The sequence below is a fragment of the Parambassis ranga genome, chromosome 21 (genome assembly GCF_900634625.1).
Source record: "Parambassis ranga chromosome 21, fParRan2.1, whole genome shotgun sequence".
Lineage (NCBI taxonomy): Eukaryota > Metazoa > Chordata > Actinopteri > Ambassidae > Parambassis > Parambassis ranga.
Genome location: NC_041041.1, coordinates 2,164,372 through 2,180,633, shown reverse-complemented (window position 1 = coordinate 2,180,633; position 16,262 = coordinate 2,164,372). Strand labels below are relative to the sequence as shown.

Genomic DNA, 16,262 nt, shown 5'->3' with positions numbered 1-16,262 from the left:
CACATCGCGGCTACCAGTGTAGCTGCAGTGTGCATGTAACTGTACTCACTGTGTGTAAGAGTCAAAACCTGAATCCAAATATATCTCCAAGAACAGACAATATGAATAATGGTTATTTAGTCCTGTGACAGCTGCAGGGCTCAGTGAGAAGTTAAAGAGATCAAAGGAGAGCAGACAGAAAGCAGAGAGCGACAAAAGCTGAACATGAACACATATTTCTGAGCCTGTATGAAGATAATATATATTTTATATTGTGGCTATTTTCATCTGAATGAATCCAGCTAAAGTTAAAACTACACCTGTGAAGCCCTGGGCTGGCTGAGGTTAATCAAGAATGGAAGATGTAGATCTAAAGTTCTAAAGCAGCAATGATGAAGATGAGGAAGAGGCCAAAAAGGCACAATAAACAACAGAGCAAGCAGAGCAAGCAGAGCAAGCAGAAAACTGAGCAGCTCCTGAGTGCATGGCAAAAATATCCAACGTCTAGTATCACGGTTTGAAATCTTGTTTTGCAAAACGTGAAAATTCTCGTCAATATATATATCGTTTCAGAAACAAGATTTAAACATTGAATAGTAGACACATCCTTGATATTTCTGCACTGGTATATGTCACCCATCATTCCTGCCACACGGCCTCCAGAAAATATTCAGAATTAAATCGACAGAAATGAAAACGTCGGGAGGAAAAGGGATCAACACCTGTGCAAGCAAGCGCTGTCAGAAAACAGGACTGACTTACTCAGAAGCTGTGGTTGTTGGGAGGGGGATTGTCCAAACACAAATGGGCTGTGGACAAGGGAAGAGGAGGAGGGAGGTTGGGCAGCTTGCTCAAATACGGAGGAGGAAGAGGAGGAGGAAGCTGCTGAGAGGAAGGGCCCAGACTGAATGGAATTCAGTATGGCACTCAACCGGTCACCTGCAAACATGGAGACAGAGGAAGGGGAAAAACTACAGCTTACACTACGGTTTTCCAGAGCGGGGATGAAGGACATTGACTTTTATTTTCCTGGTGTTTTCCACAACTGATGTGCAGAATGGGAGGACTCTTTGAGGGCGTCCCAGAGCTCCTGCTCACAGGTGGTGTTCAAGGGGGCATGAAGGCTTCAGATCCTCCTGATTTGAGCCCCCCCCAAAAAAACAGGCTCCCAAATTTTCTTGAATGGAAGCTAAAGTAAACATCTGAAAAGGATCCTGCGACTATGATCTCTGTTCATTTCAGTGCTCTGAATGTGAAGTTCTGCTCCAGGCCTCCTCACAGTTTGCAGCGATATGTGTGGAAAAGAGAGGGGGGCTCTCAAATCCTGCACGTCTGCACGGAAAGCTCCAAAACATTCACAGGGACAACATCTCCCACGGTGCACAACGGCCACGCCTTCATCAGCTTTATCCTTCGTTTCAGACGTACTTCTTGGATTTAAAAGGGAATTTATTAAGAAGGTCACATTTCTTTTACAAACATGGACGGGCCTAAATATCCTCCTTTAGCAGAGTGTTCCCTGTGCCAATTAGTCGGCGGGTGACAAGAAAGCAGGCGCTGATTATCCTGCTATATCATATCTAGAAAGCTTATTTCTTATTTCAATATTACGTTAAATATTATATTAATAACCACAGTTCTGGAGTCAGCTTGTAGTCCCAACCCACTTTCAAAGCAAAGAAAAGCAGAAAGGCACACAGACACATTGAAGATCAGTCAGGAGATGTTTGCAGAAAGTGAAATGTTTTCCTAAAAATCACTAAATTAAGGCACCAGAGTGTAAAAAAAAGAGAGAAGGGTGTTCAGAGTTTCTGCACCCAACTGCTTAAAAAAAACAAAAACAAAAAGAATACAGTCGTCCGAATGACCAGAAGCACACTGACTGGCTCATGCATGCAGACATACGGTATGCCTGACACTGCAGAGAAGCATATAATAACAAATAAAACATGCATAAACAAACGGTGACAGATGGAGCGACTCTGATACTACATCATAGAATATTTATACGGTGTTAAAATGTTCAACTACTGCTGTGGAAATCTAAACTCAGTTTGTGTGCGAGTGAAGCCTGAGGACTCGCACATCAAACAAGAGTGGGTTCCAAATGAACGTGATGATTCTGCCGTGACAGTGGACAGAAGCTCACCTTTGTTGTTGGAGATGCCATAATCAAAGCCCTGTGCTCCATTGGAAGTGGTGGCTCTGTTGAAGGCCTGCACAGAGAACGGGCTGGGTGGTGGGGTCTGGTTCCCGTGCTCCAGCAACACTTGTTCTGCAGGACAACAAACAACCATCAGATCATTATTCGGGATTCAAAAAGATTCGTTTAACGAGACGTTCGACCGCGGGTCAGGCTTTACCGTCGTCATGGCGGAGGTACTGGTTTCCACCGCGGTCTCTGGCCAGTGACCACGCCTCTCCTTCGTCGCTCTCGCAGAACTCCACTACGCTGTTCTTATCCAGCTGCACCCAGGTTCCCTCTGAGTTGACCACCTGATGCACAAACAGCACTCTTGATCCGAACTCACACACACACACACGTGTGCACACAGTGTGAAAAACCAGCTACGTTCCAACACCGCCCGCCCTACATCCAGTTTATTACCACCGCACACAACATGAACTCTTCCACAGAAGATCATCAGCATGCAAGCATTCGACCCCTCTGACCGACACACACAACGTACACAGCAGCAGATCACATCAGATTGATTTTGTGCATCAGCTGGACAAAACTGACGTAGCTGAAACTAAAAAAAAATAAAACTTACTCTAAGAAAGGGGGAGCTTATTGAAAGGTAAATGCATGAAGTTGTGCTTTCTCAACTCCCTGAAATATCATCATTGTGGAAAAACAGACAAAGATGGTGAAGTATTAGTATGTGCAGGCCACATCGCCCCGATCCACACAGAGCATTCGAGCGCAGGCTCAAGAAAGTACTGAACAGCATGACACACCACGGCAGCCAATGGCAGGTCATAACCAAAGGGGGGGGGGGGTCCACGCCACCACTCAGATGTTCACAGAATTGTTATGAGAGCAAGGAAAGGTAGAGTCAAGGCACAGAGAGGCTCCAGCGTTTTGTGAGCGGACTTCCACTGAGAAGTCTCGAGACACCCTGAAAACTGCAATGGGTTTATAGACAGAACTGGAATTAGTCAAGTCAGGAAGCACGCAAAAAAAAAAAGGAGGTACAGCCGCAGGAGCTGGTAAGACCTCGACAACAAGTGGGAAGATAAGAGAACACACACCCACACCCAGAAGCAGCTGATGTATTCCCCTTTGAAAGAGAGATTACATTTTAAGGCCAAAAATCGATCCAAAATCATCTACGGCACATCAGGTGATCTAAACAGACTGAATCAATCAGCTCCAGCCACAAAAAAAAACACATTGCATTGTTTGGGGTGAGTGCGTACCTCGCCTATGGCCTTGACCTTGTTGCCAAGAACTAACATTCCAATGGGGATACCCCTAAGGTTTGGGCAGCTTCTGATGTTGTGACCTGAGGGGCCGGTCTTCACTACCTTATAAAGCCCCGGGCCGCCGCCCTGCCCTGCCCTGTTCTGCACCCGAATGGGAGCCTCGTGGGAAGGGCAGCTGCTCACCTCCTTTACGTTCTCCTCCGACTGGCCCCTGACCTCCTGCAAGAGTTAAGAGCACGGATTAGAGTCGAAGCACAGCAACGAAAAAACAGGGATTTAAAAAAAATGAAAGAGGCCAGCGTGAAGCACGGGCCGCTACACTCTGAATATAACAAGGTGGAGAAAAACAAAAGTACCAACAGCATCTCAGGTAACAAACGAAAAAACACCAAGACGTGCTGAGTGGACTTTAACATGATGGCACATTAGGGCAATATGCAAAAAACTAAAAACATTACCAAGCTGTACGGGGCTCAGGACACATGATTAATATTCCAAAAAACTTCTGTTATAGGATGAAGTCAAATAAATGAGAGAGAAGAATCTAAATTCTACAATTAAACATAAAAAAACACTTGATTTCTGAAGATAAAATTACAAATGATGCAAAATCTGGACAAATATTTAAGAAAAAACTCAATTTCCTACAAATATTTAGGAATAATGTTCAACAAACGTTTACAAATTGACAAAAACTTAAGGATAATGTGATAGTTCAAAAGCTCACTCCACCTTTTGGTTTTACATATGACCATAATTTGCCACCATTTTTTTGGATTTCAGGAGCTGAATTTCAGGCTACATCCTGTTAGCTTAGCAGTGGAGGTATGTCAACCTCAACAACAGAATTCTGTTCTCAGATAATTGCAGCACTATGATGTAGCGTATGATCAAACTACCACCAGTATACAAAACACAGGAAATCAAAACTCCCATTCATCTTTACAGTAATGCTCTTAAACCACCAATAGACTTGGATCTACATTACTTAAAGCTGAGCTGTTTTCATTCAGTCTAAGGGGGGCATGCTGTGACACACATGGATACAGAACTGTGTATATGACAAGTCTTTCAAACTCATGCAACAGACTGGACATTAGTATCTCCGACCTCATGCAACACACAAGCTTGAACAGTGTTCAAACGCCGATCACTGCAGGATTTTACAGGCTGATACACAGAGTTATCATTACTGTACAGACAACCATGCAACTGTGACCTCATATGCTTTAAAACAACACCGTGAGTGAGACTACAAAAGTCACAGAGGGGGTTCCAGAACATGTAAAGATGAGCAGCTACGGGCCATTCAAAAGGTTTTCCCCCTTCTCCTTCATACAACTCACCTGTGGTGGGAATATAGTTAAGGGGGTCCAGGACAAAAAGCCGATATCCCTGACTCCTTGGCTAGCATTAAAGACGTTCTGAGCAACAAATTGTGAGACAGTCATGAAACAGTAGACGACTCGAAAGAGGAGAAAAGAGGAGAGAGTGGGAAAGGGAGGAGGGGGGGAGGTGCTCGTGTATTTTTTTGGAAGAAAAAAAAATGGCTTCTGGATTTTCCAAGATAAGACGTTAAAGAAGAAGAAAAAGGAGCTGCTCACTTTAAAATAGGTCAGAATCAGATGCAGGGGAATTGAACTGTTGACTCCAAATACCTCAATGTTTTCCAAATGGCTTCAAAAAAAATAATAATAATAATAAAAAGGAAATGCATATAAAGAAGAAACTTCCAAAAAAATTCCCCACTTGGATGATGTAGTGTGTCATGCTGTTCAGACAGAGACCTTACATGGAAGCCTCCTAGCACCTAAAGCATCCCAATGCAGAGGTGGAAGTGTAGAGCAGCAGAGGCAGCAGAGACTCACACAGAAACGGTTCGTTGGACCAGTGATTGCTTCATGACAGAAAAACCACCGACTTTGGATGGATGGATGCACTTTCATCAGCTCATTTAAATCTGTCGCATGTTACGGTGGGCTTTCATGGCATGGAGCAAAGACGATGTGAGGAGAAACCCTACATGCTGCCACAGTGTGCATCAGTCTACGAACTGTGAGTGGGAGGCAGTGAGGACAATGGACAGTGCGGCCGATCGGCTTCACTGCTGCTGTTGTTTTGTTTTTTTTCTTCGTCCGTCAATCCCTGCATTGGGCTTCACTTAATGGAGTCTTTCAAAGCTGAACACATGATGGTAAACATTTGACTTTTAACCATGAGTTAATGCATGCACACGCCCAGCTGCTGTTCCTCTGCTGCACAGTGTGTTAGTGGACGCTTCATACTCAGCGCTGCTCATAGAAACAGTTCATGCACACCTCAGCGGTTACTCTCTGGTGATCTACCATGCTTCAAGGACATTTTTTTGGGGGGAGTATTAGTCCTTGAAATACCTCATTATCATTAAACAACACAGATGAGCTCTTCCCCAAGTGAACAGTAGTGCAGGAGCCTCTTAGCATTAAATCTGACTGATCGGCAAGCCTTCTTCTACTTACGTCAGCGGGGACCAGAAGGCTCCTGCCCAGGTGCTGGTTAAAAGACAGGCACCAGGCTTCAGTGTACCCATTCATGCTGGGAACATACTTCTTTACTGTTTCATCATTGAGCCTGAGCCACACACCATCATCATTGTGGATCTAAAAAAGGGGAAAACAAGCAACAGAGCAGAGCACAGCCATGCCGTCCTGTTACTGAGGAAATCAGAGACACACACACACACACACACACACACACACACACACACAGAGGACACCTCTGAGGCTGCAGGAAAGTTAATAAAAAACAGAAGTATGCAGGTAAGTGCTCATACTAGGGAGTAACAACAGCAATATTTCAACTCCGACTCATCCCTTCCTTTAGATCTATAGGGAGGGTGGCAAAGCCTTTCATGTAGCCTCAGAGTGCCTTGCAAAAGTATGAAGCAACATAAGAAAAGAGCAACAAATTTCTAAGGTAGTAATCATTATTGAGAGGTAATTACATAAAATACAAAGAAATTAGATACACTAGACAAAAAAAAATCACCATTTATGATTCTGTCCTTATTGATTCAAATAAGAAAAAAACACAGAAGTGGATTCCCAACATAATAACTTAGAGTCTGCCTGGTCTAAGGTCAATTACCTCGTCAATGAAAGTGATGGTGCCATTGACATGCACTATGCCTATCTGTTCGCTCTGCAGGGAGGGGTGACTACGCACACGCAGGCCTGCGCTGTCCTTGGACACAAATTTGCGGACCTGAGAGAAGCAGAGGGGGAGATGGAGTCCGTGAGCGGCAGGAGCAAAGAACAGAAAGCAAAAAAACAAAAAAAAACAAAAACCCTGACAGAGAGGAGAAGCAGGAGGAGAGAGAGGAGGACGCAGGACTAGTAGACGGTGGGAGACGGCATGCATTAACCCACACAGAGCCTGCTTCCCGCAAACACACAGCAAAAAGAAGAGGAAACTTCCATTTTTAGTAGCACCAGTCGGATGAAGATTAAACAGTCTTCATCTATTAATAGACTGGTGTGTGGAAAACAGGAGTGATTAAATGAGCACAGTGTTGCTTGTTTCCCCGTTATTGATTGTGAAATCAAAAATGTTTCCCAAAATGATGATGCCGACCTCGGCATGAGTCTGATCCATCCGATTTAATGTTACTCAATCACTGCTGCTTAAAATAACACAATGTTTAAAAACAGTGTGTTGCATGCACACAATAACCTGAGCAGACTCCGTGTGTTCAGCCTTAACGGATGACCTCACTCACTAACAGGAAGCAACAAAAGGACTTTCTATACAGTGTGAAGTAGCGCCACACGCTCTTCAACAGATGCTGACAGGAGGATTTATTCAGGTGTTTATCCTGTTTGTGAACTCTTCAGAATGTCCTATAGTTCTGCATAACTGGGCGTCTTGCTGTGTGACTCACTTTCTCTTGAGACTCAGCTGATGTCCTGACAGGTTTTGGGTTCTCTAGCTATTTCCAAGACTTGTTTGGGGTCATATTTATGCAGAAATATAGACAATTCAATGTGGGTGAGCAGCTAAAGGCTAAACATAGCGCCTATATTAATATAAAACTGTGAATGTCTGGTGTTTAAATGCATGTGTATGTCAAATTAAACTGTATTTCATAGCATGCGTGGGTTTGGTAAGTGCGTTTAGGTTCTTGTTTGGTCGACCAAAGAAACATCATACCTTGCTAGGCTGAGGTTCAGCCTTTGGTTTGACCATCTGAGTTCCAGGTGGGATCATTCCTTTGGGAGGATCCTTGACCTCGACCTCTAAACCAGCATCTAAACAAAAAAAATAGAATTTATACCTCACAACCAAAGCAGAATATTACACTCAACGAACTAAAAGACAGAAAACGTAAAGTCACAAAGACCCGCTGTCAGGTTACCTATTTCGATGCCATCGATGGTGACGTGGATTGTATAGAGGCCGACTGCTCCCGGAGTCCAGTTGGCACTGTAGGTTCCATCGGTGTTGGCGCGGATGAGCATATTCTCACTGGGTCTGTTCGAGACATAATCATTAAGTAAGACTGCATAGCATTAGAAAACAAGCTTTGTTTTTCTTCTTACCTCTTAGGTGTGGGGGAGGCAAAGCGCAGCTCTTCAAAGGAGTAGTTTTCATATGCCTGAAAAAACAGACACAAAGAATGAGAACACAACATACTGCAGGTGTTAACACTGAGCTTCACATCTGCCAGCAGGTCTTTGCTGCAGTCCCAGTGAAACACACTGAATCCATCAACTGATCTGAACAGCTCCCCCCACACGGACAAATCTCCAACATGCTACTGATGCTAACCTTCATCATTGTGATAGCAATGTATCGAGCTTCTTTCACAATCATAGGCTCGTATGTGGCTTCCAGCTTGGGCACTGGCAGACCTCCAAACGTCAGGTCAGGGCCTGAAGAGGAAGGGGAGGAGCTCCCGGGGAGCCGCTGCAGCTTCTTCACGTTGTCTGGTTGCATTGACTTCTTCTGTGAAACAGGTACCGCCTTCACCTCCACCTAGACATGAGACCGACACAGCATCTAGTCAGGAGAAGGTGACACCAGCACAAAAAAAAAGTAAAGCAACAACTTGGCATTTCATTTCTGCAGACCTTCATGTTAGGAACATGCACCACATCTCCATACTGGTCTTTGGTCTGCACGACCACTGTAGTGGGCCACCCACAGCGTATGTCATCCTTGTTGAGGATCAGAGATGTTTTCTGAGGATCTGCGTAAGAGTCTGGCTGCAGCCACCTGGACGGCACAAAAAAAACACCATCAAATGCTGGGAAACAACAATGGCCATGCAGCCTGGGCCCAAGTAGAGGAACTCACCTGGCCAGACGACCGCCACTTGAGTTTTGTACACAGGTGATGAAGTCCTCGAGGAAGGAGTGCTCATTGGTTTGGAGGTGCAAAGGCAGGTTCCCTTCCAGGGCCTCCAGGATGGTGGGAGAGTGTGACAAGGCCAGACCCTTCCCCAGAATCCCTGAGTGGGCCTTACACACCTGGAAGAGGACAAAAGATCAGTGTTGGGGCCAAAACCTGGTTGGAGAAACCAACCAAAAATCAACATTTTTTGTGCAACCAAGAAGCTACAAATCATGTTCTTGTGGTCACAAAACAGGTTGGGCCCAGAGTGTTCATTGTATTTAACAGATGACAAACCTGAAGCGAGGCTTCCTCCAGAATCTCAAGGTCTTCCTCCAATTCATTTCCTGCAATCAAGAGAAGTTTACAGTGACAGTAAGATTCACTGAGATGTGACAGTAAATTCCATCATGTGCTGTCATTCGTACCAATAGGGAGGGCCAGGTCTTTCTTCATCAGAGCTGCAGCACACACACTGCCCAGGTAGGCCAACTCCTTCTCTAACTGGATGATGCCCTGAAATGTTTCATGAGGATTTTTTCAGAGTGAGGATTTTAAGATGGAAGCCTGCCCAGTGAATCAGAGAAGAGCATGTGTACCTCATCAGGACCAGGATTGAACTCGTATCCCACAGCGACGCACTTAAAGCCATAGAAGCAAGCTTTCTCATCCTTCACATAATCTGAGGCCGTTTCCAGTGAAAACAGAACTTCATTTCCTGAAAGCAGAGAGAGGACAGAAAACCATCGTCACTAACAGTGTCTAAAACACGACGGAGCGGGTGAAATAAATGTCCTTTTTACCTGGCAGAACCAGGACGGTGGTCGGCCAGCCCGTGGAGCCCGAGAACTTCTTGAGCTCGATCCAGGTGTTGATGGTGTCGTGGATCAAAGGTTTGCCCCCGAGGTTGGACAGGTGGAGGGTTCGGCCGGGGATGAGCAGACGAAGGACGTCTTCCGGCTGAGCGGTGCCGCACTGAGGATCAAACTCAATAGTGGTCCAACGGACGCAGTCTGGGAACGATACCTGAGGCAAAGTGAGACACAATGAGAGCAGGTATGACTTTGACTTTCAAGAGTTTTTCATGCGTGTGCATTTATTCATGCACAGACACCTCTTTAGACCTTACATTGAGATTACAACGAACACGAAGCAAATGCAAATTTAACACTTGGAAACACCTCCAGGACTATTGCATGCTTGATTGAGTAACATTAATGGTAGGGTAGGAGATTTCATTCTGATGCACTTCTTGTTAAATTAGTGTAACTTCTCTTTACAATCCGATAGCAACCGATTAGTTCGACAGTTTCTCATTAAAACGAAGAATATGAATCATCGTGAGCTCAGAGAGAAAGGGGTGTGTGTTTACTTTCCAAATCTGGCTGACTGGCACTGAGTTTTCAAAATCTCCTACCCTACCTTTAAACTTGGGCACACCAGGCCTCACAATGAAAATCGCCATCATTCCTGAATACTTATTACCATGAGTAATAATTTGACTTTACATTCACTGCAGTGATGTAGTCACTAATCAACATATATTTTAGGCAGTTAGAAGACACCTTACCCTGTACTGAGTGACACCAGCTTGTTTGTACGGGTGGTCACTCTCGATCACTGAGTAGTGGTTGGAGGTGGTGCACGCTGAGAGGCCCTGCTCAGGCTGGTTGCCTGTGGTGCTGTCTGTGGACTGGTTGGGGTTGAAGGTGGGTGGGGCGTATTTTTGGTTGAGGGCGGAGACGGCAGGCAGCAACTCTTGAACGAGGCCAAAAACTTCAACAGCAGCCTGAACAAGAAAGCATTTTGGTAAAAGGGGCAGACACAGTGATGGACGTTCAGCAGGGAAAGACTGTTTGAACTCTTACTTTGGGTACAGATGCAGCAACGGGGCCGATGTAGGCCAGGATAAGAGGCAGGAGCATGGAGAACAGACTGGAAGAACTTAACAGCTCCGGAATATCGTCCACTGCAGAAAAGAAAGGACAAAAAAACATAGTGAAAGTGTAGAAGCAACTGATGTGTGTGTACAACATGTGTACGTCTGCTGCACTTACCATCAACAGCAAATGCCCTGTGCAGGAGGTCCTTTGCAGCTCTGACCACAGCACTGACCACAGACAGAGCTCGGCTACAGTTTTTGTCCTCCTCGTTGGCTTTGCTCAGCAGCTGAGACTGGAGGTCCCCGTCGTACTCACTCCTTCAGCAACAAAACAAGTCAGAACAAAAACAGTTCCGACAGGAGATGTTGGAGAACTCGGTCTCTGCACATACCTGTAGTAGAGAATCTGTGGGATCTGTCCTCTGGTCTGGTTGGTCCCGTTGCTACTCAAGCTGCAGGTGCTGAAGGTGAAGGAAACACCATCAGAGCACTGCACTGTGGTCATACCTCCGTCACCGTTCGCTGTCCGGCTGCCGTAGTTTCGGAGCCGTACTGCATACTTCACACCTTCCTGCAACACAAAATGGACGATGTTTGTTTTGTTTTAGGTTTTTTTTTTTTTGCAGAAAATCAATACACCATTTTCCTTGGAGAGCTTCTGTACTTTTAGCGGCACAGCCTTGTCCAAGCGAATCTCAGCAATATCACTGGCAGAATCATCGGTGCTGTAGGTGCCCTTCACCAGCTCCAGAGACGTCCACCTGTGAGAATGTGCCGAGTCCCCCGGGTGCTCCGTCTGTGCCTGAAGGAGTGACGAGTGAATTAGCCACCAAAAGACACATAAACTAAGCTGAAATGTGTCATAAACACTTACATCATCAGCCAGCACCTCAAGCTCATACTCATGGATGCCCCCTCCTCCATAGACGCAGACGCCCACCAGCACAACGCCTGGCTTGTCCACAGTCAGACAGATGGCGTCCGGAGAGCCGTTGCCCGTGTTCCAGCTCCGGCCCTGGCTTGTTTTGGTGAAGCGGTTGGGAGATGCTTTCACAGAGTGGAGCGAGTTCAGCCCGTCAACCTGATGAACATGAACACAGAATGAAATGTAGCCAGACCTTTCACTTCTAATACATAACCGGCACGTTTGAGGAGAGAACCCACACTTTCAGTAATTCTATTGAGTTCAGCCTAATGACTGACTATAGACAGCCAGACGCAGCTGGGGTGGGACTAAATCATCCAGCTACCCTGGGGAGGAAGACTTGTTTCCCTGACAACAGACCGGGGAAAAAAAAAAACCCAACAGTGTTGTCGAGGGCCGCTATCAAGTGTTCCTATGGCAACAAGAGCTTAGGAGTCCTGTCTGATAGGCGACAGAGTGATTGAATACAAAAAAGTGTGAGACAAGGCGACAGACATCTGCCACTCCCACCTAATGACTCAGCACAGGGTAAAGATAATGCTGAAAAATCCAGTGCCCCCACATTGTGTTGCTGTGTTTTGGCAACAGTCAGAACAGTTTGTGTCACGGTTAAAAATTTAACCAAAGAAATAGCATGAGAAAGAAGGAAAGAAGACATAGCATAAGTGTGACTGGACACCACGATGTATGTGACTGACAGTAAGACAACAGAGGTGCTTATGTGGTTGTTTGTGTGAGCTAAGTTACCTCAGAGCCCAGTGCAGAGGCTGTAAGCTCAGAGACGATGGAGGCCAGCAGACCACAGGTGTTGGAGACCAGGTGTGGTGAGAACAGCTCCACCTCTTTCCTCAAACTCTTCCTCACAGGCAGCACCACAATCACCAGCATCTTCTCCAGCACTTCCCGGAAGCTGGTCATGCCCATCAGATTCTCTTCAGTCTAAAAAAAAAAAAAAGACATGGAAGATGTTTTTTTTTTTTTTAATCCGCTGTTCTGATTTTATTTTTCTTTCCTGGCTGATCTGTAAAAATAAACTGACATGGCTTAGTTTCTCCATATGGGCCACCAGCAGGGGGAAGCGGTGAGCAAGAGCAGAGTCATTCTCTGTGCTGACTTGTTTGACTAGTGAACGCAGCAGCACTTCCCCATCATAGGCAATGGGCAGGATTGATGTCAGCTTCACTGAGGTGTTGCACAATGCTGACATAACGGCTGCCAGCAGGCGGCTGCTGGATGTGCGAAAATTGGCCTCAGCAATGTCCTGAAAAACAGAGAGAACAAGTAAAAATTTGAACACATAGTGACTCAAGTCTACTGACAGAAAACTCATCAGACCTGGTCTAGGCAGTTGAGCAGATCACAGAGACAGGCCCACTGCAGGGCTGGGGTCGGGTAGAAGGAGTGGAAACAGGCGGTAAAGGTGTTGTGGCATTCCTGCAGCACAGCTTCCAGCAGTGTGAGAGGCTGAGACAGGTAGCCCTGGGGGTCATTGTCCAGCTTTGTCAGGCAGTTGTCCATGCCTTCCGACAGGATCTTCTTCAGCAGACTGCGAGTCTTTCCCACGCACTCTGCCAGCTTGCTCGACTCCTCCACCACAGCTTTGGTGCTGGCTGGAAATCAAACACCAAATAGAAAGAGATTACAATCAAAACAAATCTAAGCAGAAGATACATGTATGTAATATAATAGTTTCACTTCATTGTTGCCAAAGAATGATGTGAATGATAGAACTCAAGCTGTAAAAGTAATAACGCATTCCAACGTGAATCCATTTTTAACTCCACAAATCTTAATTGGGTAATTATGTCCTTTGGCCCACTGCCCCATAGTTTGGAAAATCAGGCAGCAGCAACATTGTGGGAACCTCCTGAGGCAGAAACCAGAGTTTCCCACATAAAAAGTGGCTCGTTAAGATATAATTTGTGACTCATGTTAGCATAGTTGCTGTGCATTTGTCCACTCCAACATTGAGAAGAGTATAAAAAACATGTATGTACTCCTCTGGGCTCCTACCAGCAATCGGGAAGATCTCACAGATGTAGACTCTGAGCAGGCGGAGGCAGCATGTGCCAACGAAGCGCAGCCTCTCGAGGTCCAGCAGGGTGGCTGTGTACTGGAAACCCTTTAGCCCCCTCAGCTCCTCCACGCCCAGTACCAATGTGGTCCAGCTCCAGTGTAGGATACTCAGCAAAGACTCAAAACACTCCTACAGCGAGATCAGAAACACAAATATTATCTCTGTACCTGTCAGGACAATTACACAGGCAGGAGCAAAGTCACTATTTTTAAACATAGAGACACTGCTCACCACCGAGACTGTCCGAGCGAATGAGCGTTTAAGGATGTGAACAGGTTCGCTGGTCTGCTGCTTCCCTTTAGAAGCATTGCCGTCGTTTGATGGAAGCCTATTGATAAAATAAAAAGTATTTATATATATATAAATAAGCATAAAGAGAGAAAAGACGTGTTACTTATAACACATTGAGTTATACTTGCCTGTAAAGCAGCTGAGGAATCTGTCCAGCATTCACATCTGTCCCGTTGTTTGACTTTTTAGAGCTTTTGAACTGAAACACCACACTAAAGAGGAGGAAACACACTAAATTAACTCACAAACAAGATGTCAACCTGTTCTATTACCTACAGTAGATACAGCAGGAATACCTTACCCATCATCCGTAGTGATGGTAGCCTGTCCATGGGAACCACAGTCACTACTTGGACCAGACACCCGAGCCCATGCCACGTACCACCAGCCGAGCTGCAGCAGCACCGGTTCGTCAAACATCATGGCGTACTTCTCCCTACGGATGTCAACAAAAGCCATCAGAAAAGGAGATTACATCATTCTGTAACCAATAAGGAAACGCCAGAAGATCGACGGGCGGATTGGTGTGGCATCTGCACTGATATGGCTCTGCTGGAGTCTGCTGTGGTGAAGAGAAGCTGAGCCCTCCTCCCCAGCGAGCATGTCCAACATAGAAACAAGTCAGCAAAAGATAATTTGTGACTCCTCTTTGCCTTTTTGTTTGTTTTTTTAAAGCTGGGAGGAGGCCCTGAGGCAGACCCAGCACACAGCCGAGGGGTAATAACTCTTGACTGGCCTCAGTCTTTCTGGATGAGTTGGAAGAGGTGGAGGTCGGAGCTTCTCTACTGAGACCCGATCCCCAATAAACAGATGAAAATGGATGGATGGAAACATTTTCCAACAATACTGTACCTGGCAGCACAATCATAGGCCAGCACATCGGTCTCAGCCAGCAGATCCCCGTCTGTTTCATGGTCACCTCCATCAGGTCCCAGCTCAAAAAGCTGCACAGCAACAAAACTGGGTTACTGCGTTCAATATAATGTGAGCAGCTGTAATTCCAGACAAGAAACCTATTTCCTCAAAGACTCCTCTCCTCTCTGTGTAAAAACAGGTCAAAGAAATGCTCACCTTGATCTTGGCAGTGTACTCGCCTCGTCCACCAAACAGACCCAGCCCTCCCAGCAGGATGTCAGCATCGGCGCAGAAGCGGATGGCCTCCACAGAGTGTGCTGAGTAACCCCAACCACCCCCGTGACCTGCAGCATTACACAAGAGATCAATATGGCTCTGCAGGATACAGAGATGTGAAGACATCTATCCCCTGCAGCACACTTTAAAAGATATTTAATTACTGCACGTAGTTTGATAAGCAGCAAATCAAAGCATGTAATAACCAATCCTTTGTCATTTAATCTTTACAAAGAGTCTACTAACTCTCAAAGCGGTTCACCACGCTGTAGTCTTCCTTGGAGTAGACCTTCATCACTGCCTGTGTTTCTTCCTCTGCGCTGGCTACACCCATTTTTAGCTCCTGCATGGCTGCTAATGTATCCAGACAACCTAAGAGGAAACCACAAGATAAAGGACAACGATCACCACAAACATGTGACAGATATACCTCCGATGGTGCCAAACGTTTGGTGCACAGGATTACCAAGGATGTGTAGCGCTCCATGTGAGCGAGTAGTGGTGGCATGTGATCCTGATGGCAACGCGAGCTCTGGACTAAGGATGCTACAGCGACCTTGTAAGTCTGTTGCTGAAGGCACCCTGGCATCAGCGATCACTGCATTGTAGCACCACATCTCCCTGGACGCTGGCAGGAATCTAAAGAGGAAAAAGAACTTAATCTTTAAAACAGCATTCAGGCCAAAATGTTTCCATGCTGTTGTTCTGTATGGTCCTTGGACTGACCTCCAAATGACGTCATACACAGGGTCCAGACACAGGCCAAATCCTTGCAGGTCCTCCTGCTCAGAGTCATTGAAGGTTCTGCAGCTTCCATCCATTTTGTTGATAAGTAAGCATTTAAAAGGAGGTGGCTCGGAGACAGAGGAGGGCACGAGGCCAATGATGTGTTTGCTGGCAAAGATCTCTGAAGTAGCAAGGACATGGGAGTTGATAAGAGCCTCATCGATCCGCAGAAACGTCTGGTCTCCGCTGGCACCAATCCACGTAGCCTTTCGTCCATATTTGGCACCAATATTGGGCATGGGAGAAGGCTTGGCATTCCAGTAGGGCATGTCCAGGATGGGTCGGCCCAGCTGCCCTTTCTGAGAAGCAAGGAGACATACAAGGAGACATACGCTTAGCTTTTAGAATCTGTGTGTACGCAAGAATTCTGCACCGCTCTCACAATACACAAA

The 16,262-nt window shown here is 45.9% G+C and overlaps 1 protein-coding gene across 13 annotated transcripts in view; it reads right to left on the bottom strand.

The window, feature by feature from the left end:
• The window catches only part of mycbp2 (MYC binding protein 2), a 45,599-nt gene that overhangs the window by 10,632 nt on the left and 18,705 nt on the right, over positions 1-16,262 (bottom strand). For 4 of the 13 annotated variants that reach the window (XM_028393528.1, XM_028393531.1, XM_028393529.1 and 1 more), the window contains 35 exons: positions 15,811-16,169; positions 15,551-15,723; positions 15,331-15,456; positions 15,025-15,152; positions 14,806-14,897; positions 14,255-14,389; positions 14,082-14,165; positions 13,894-13,990; positions 13,599-13,791; positions 12,921-13,195; positions 12,625-12,846; positions 12,333-12,524; positions 11,535-11,741; positions 11,325-11,462; positions 11,053-11,231; positions 10,836-10,978; positions 10,647-10,747; positions 10,349-10,567; positions 9,582-9,804; positions 9,378-9,496; positions 9,207-9,294; positions 9,076-9,125; positions 8,743-8,915; positions 8,517-8,661; positions 8,215-8,421; positions 7,986-8,041; positions 7,802-7,917; positions 7,597-7,694; positions 6,535-6,651; positions 5,907-6,047; positions 4,755-4,832; positions 3,403-3,627; positions 2,343-2,475; positions 2,129-2,254; positions 742-918 (listed from right to left, as the gene is read on the bottom strand). In XM_028393528.1, the coding sequence (XP_028249329.1) occupies positions 742-918; positions 2,129-2,254; positions 2,343-2,475; positions 3,403-3,627; positions 4,755-4,832; positions 5,907-6,047; positions 6,535-6,651; positions 7,597-7,694; positions 7,802-7,917; positions 7,986-8,041; positions 8,215-8,421; positions 8,517-8,661; positions 8,743-8,915; positions 9,076-9,125; positions 9,207-9,294; positions 9,378-9,496; positions 9,582-9,804; positions 10,349-10,567; positions 10,647-10,747; positions 10,836-10,978; positions 11,053-11,231; positions 11,325-11,462; positions 11,535-11,741; positions 12,333-12,524; positions 12,625-12,846; positions 12,921-13,195; positions 13,599-13,791; positions 13,894-13,990; positions 14,082-14,165; positions 14,255-14,389; positions 14,806-14,897; positions 15,025-15,152; positions 15,331-15,456; positions 15,551-15,723; positions 15,811-16,169 (5,335 nt within the window). The remainder of the gene's footprint in view (positions 1-741; positions 919-2,128; positions 2,255-2,342; positions 2,476-3,402; positions 3,628-4,754; positions 4,833-5,906; positions 6,048-6,534; positions 6,652-7,596; positions 7,695-7,801; positions 7,918-7,985; positions 8,042-8,214; positions 8,422-8,516; positions 8,662-8,742; positions 8,916-9,075; positions 9,126-9,206; positions 9,295-9,377; positions 9,497-9,581; positions 9,805-10,348; positions 10,568-10,646; positions 10,748-10,835; positions 10,979-11,052; positions 11,232-11,324; positions 11,463-11,534; positions 11,742-12,332; positions 12,525-12,624; positions 12,847-12,920; positions 13,196-13,598; positions 13,792-13,893; positions 13,991-14,081; positions 14,166-14,254; positions 14,390-14,805; positions 14,898-15,024; positions 15,153-15,330; positions 15,457-15,550; positions 15,724-15,810; positions 16,170-16,262) is intronic. The other 9 variants (XM_028393534.1, XM_028393530.1, XM_028393536.1 and 6 more) reach the window with 9 other exon arrangements.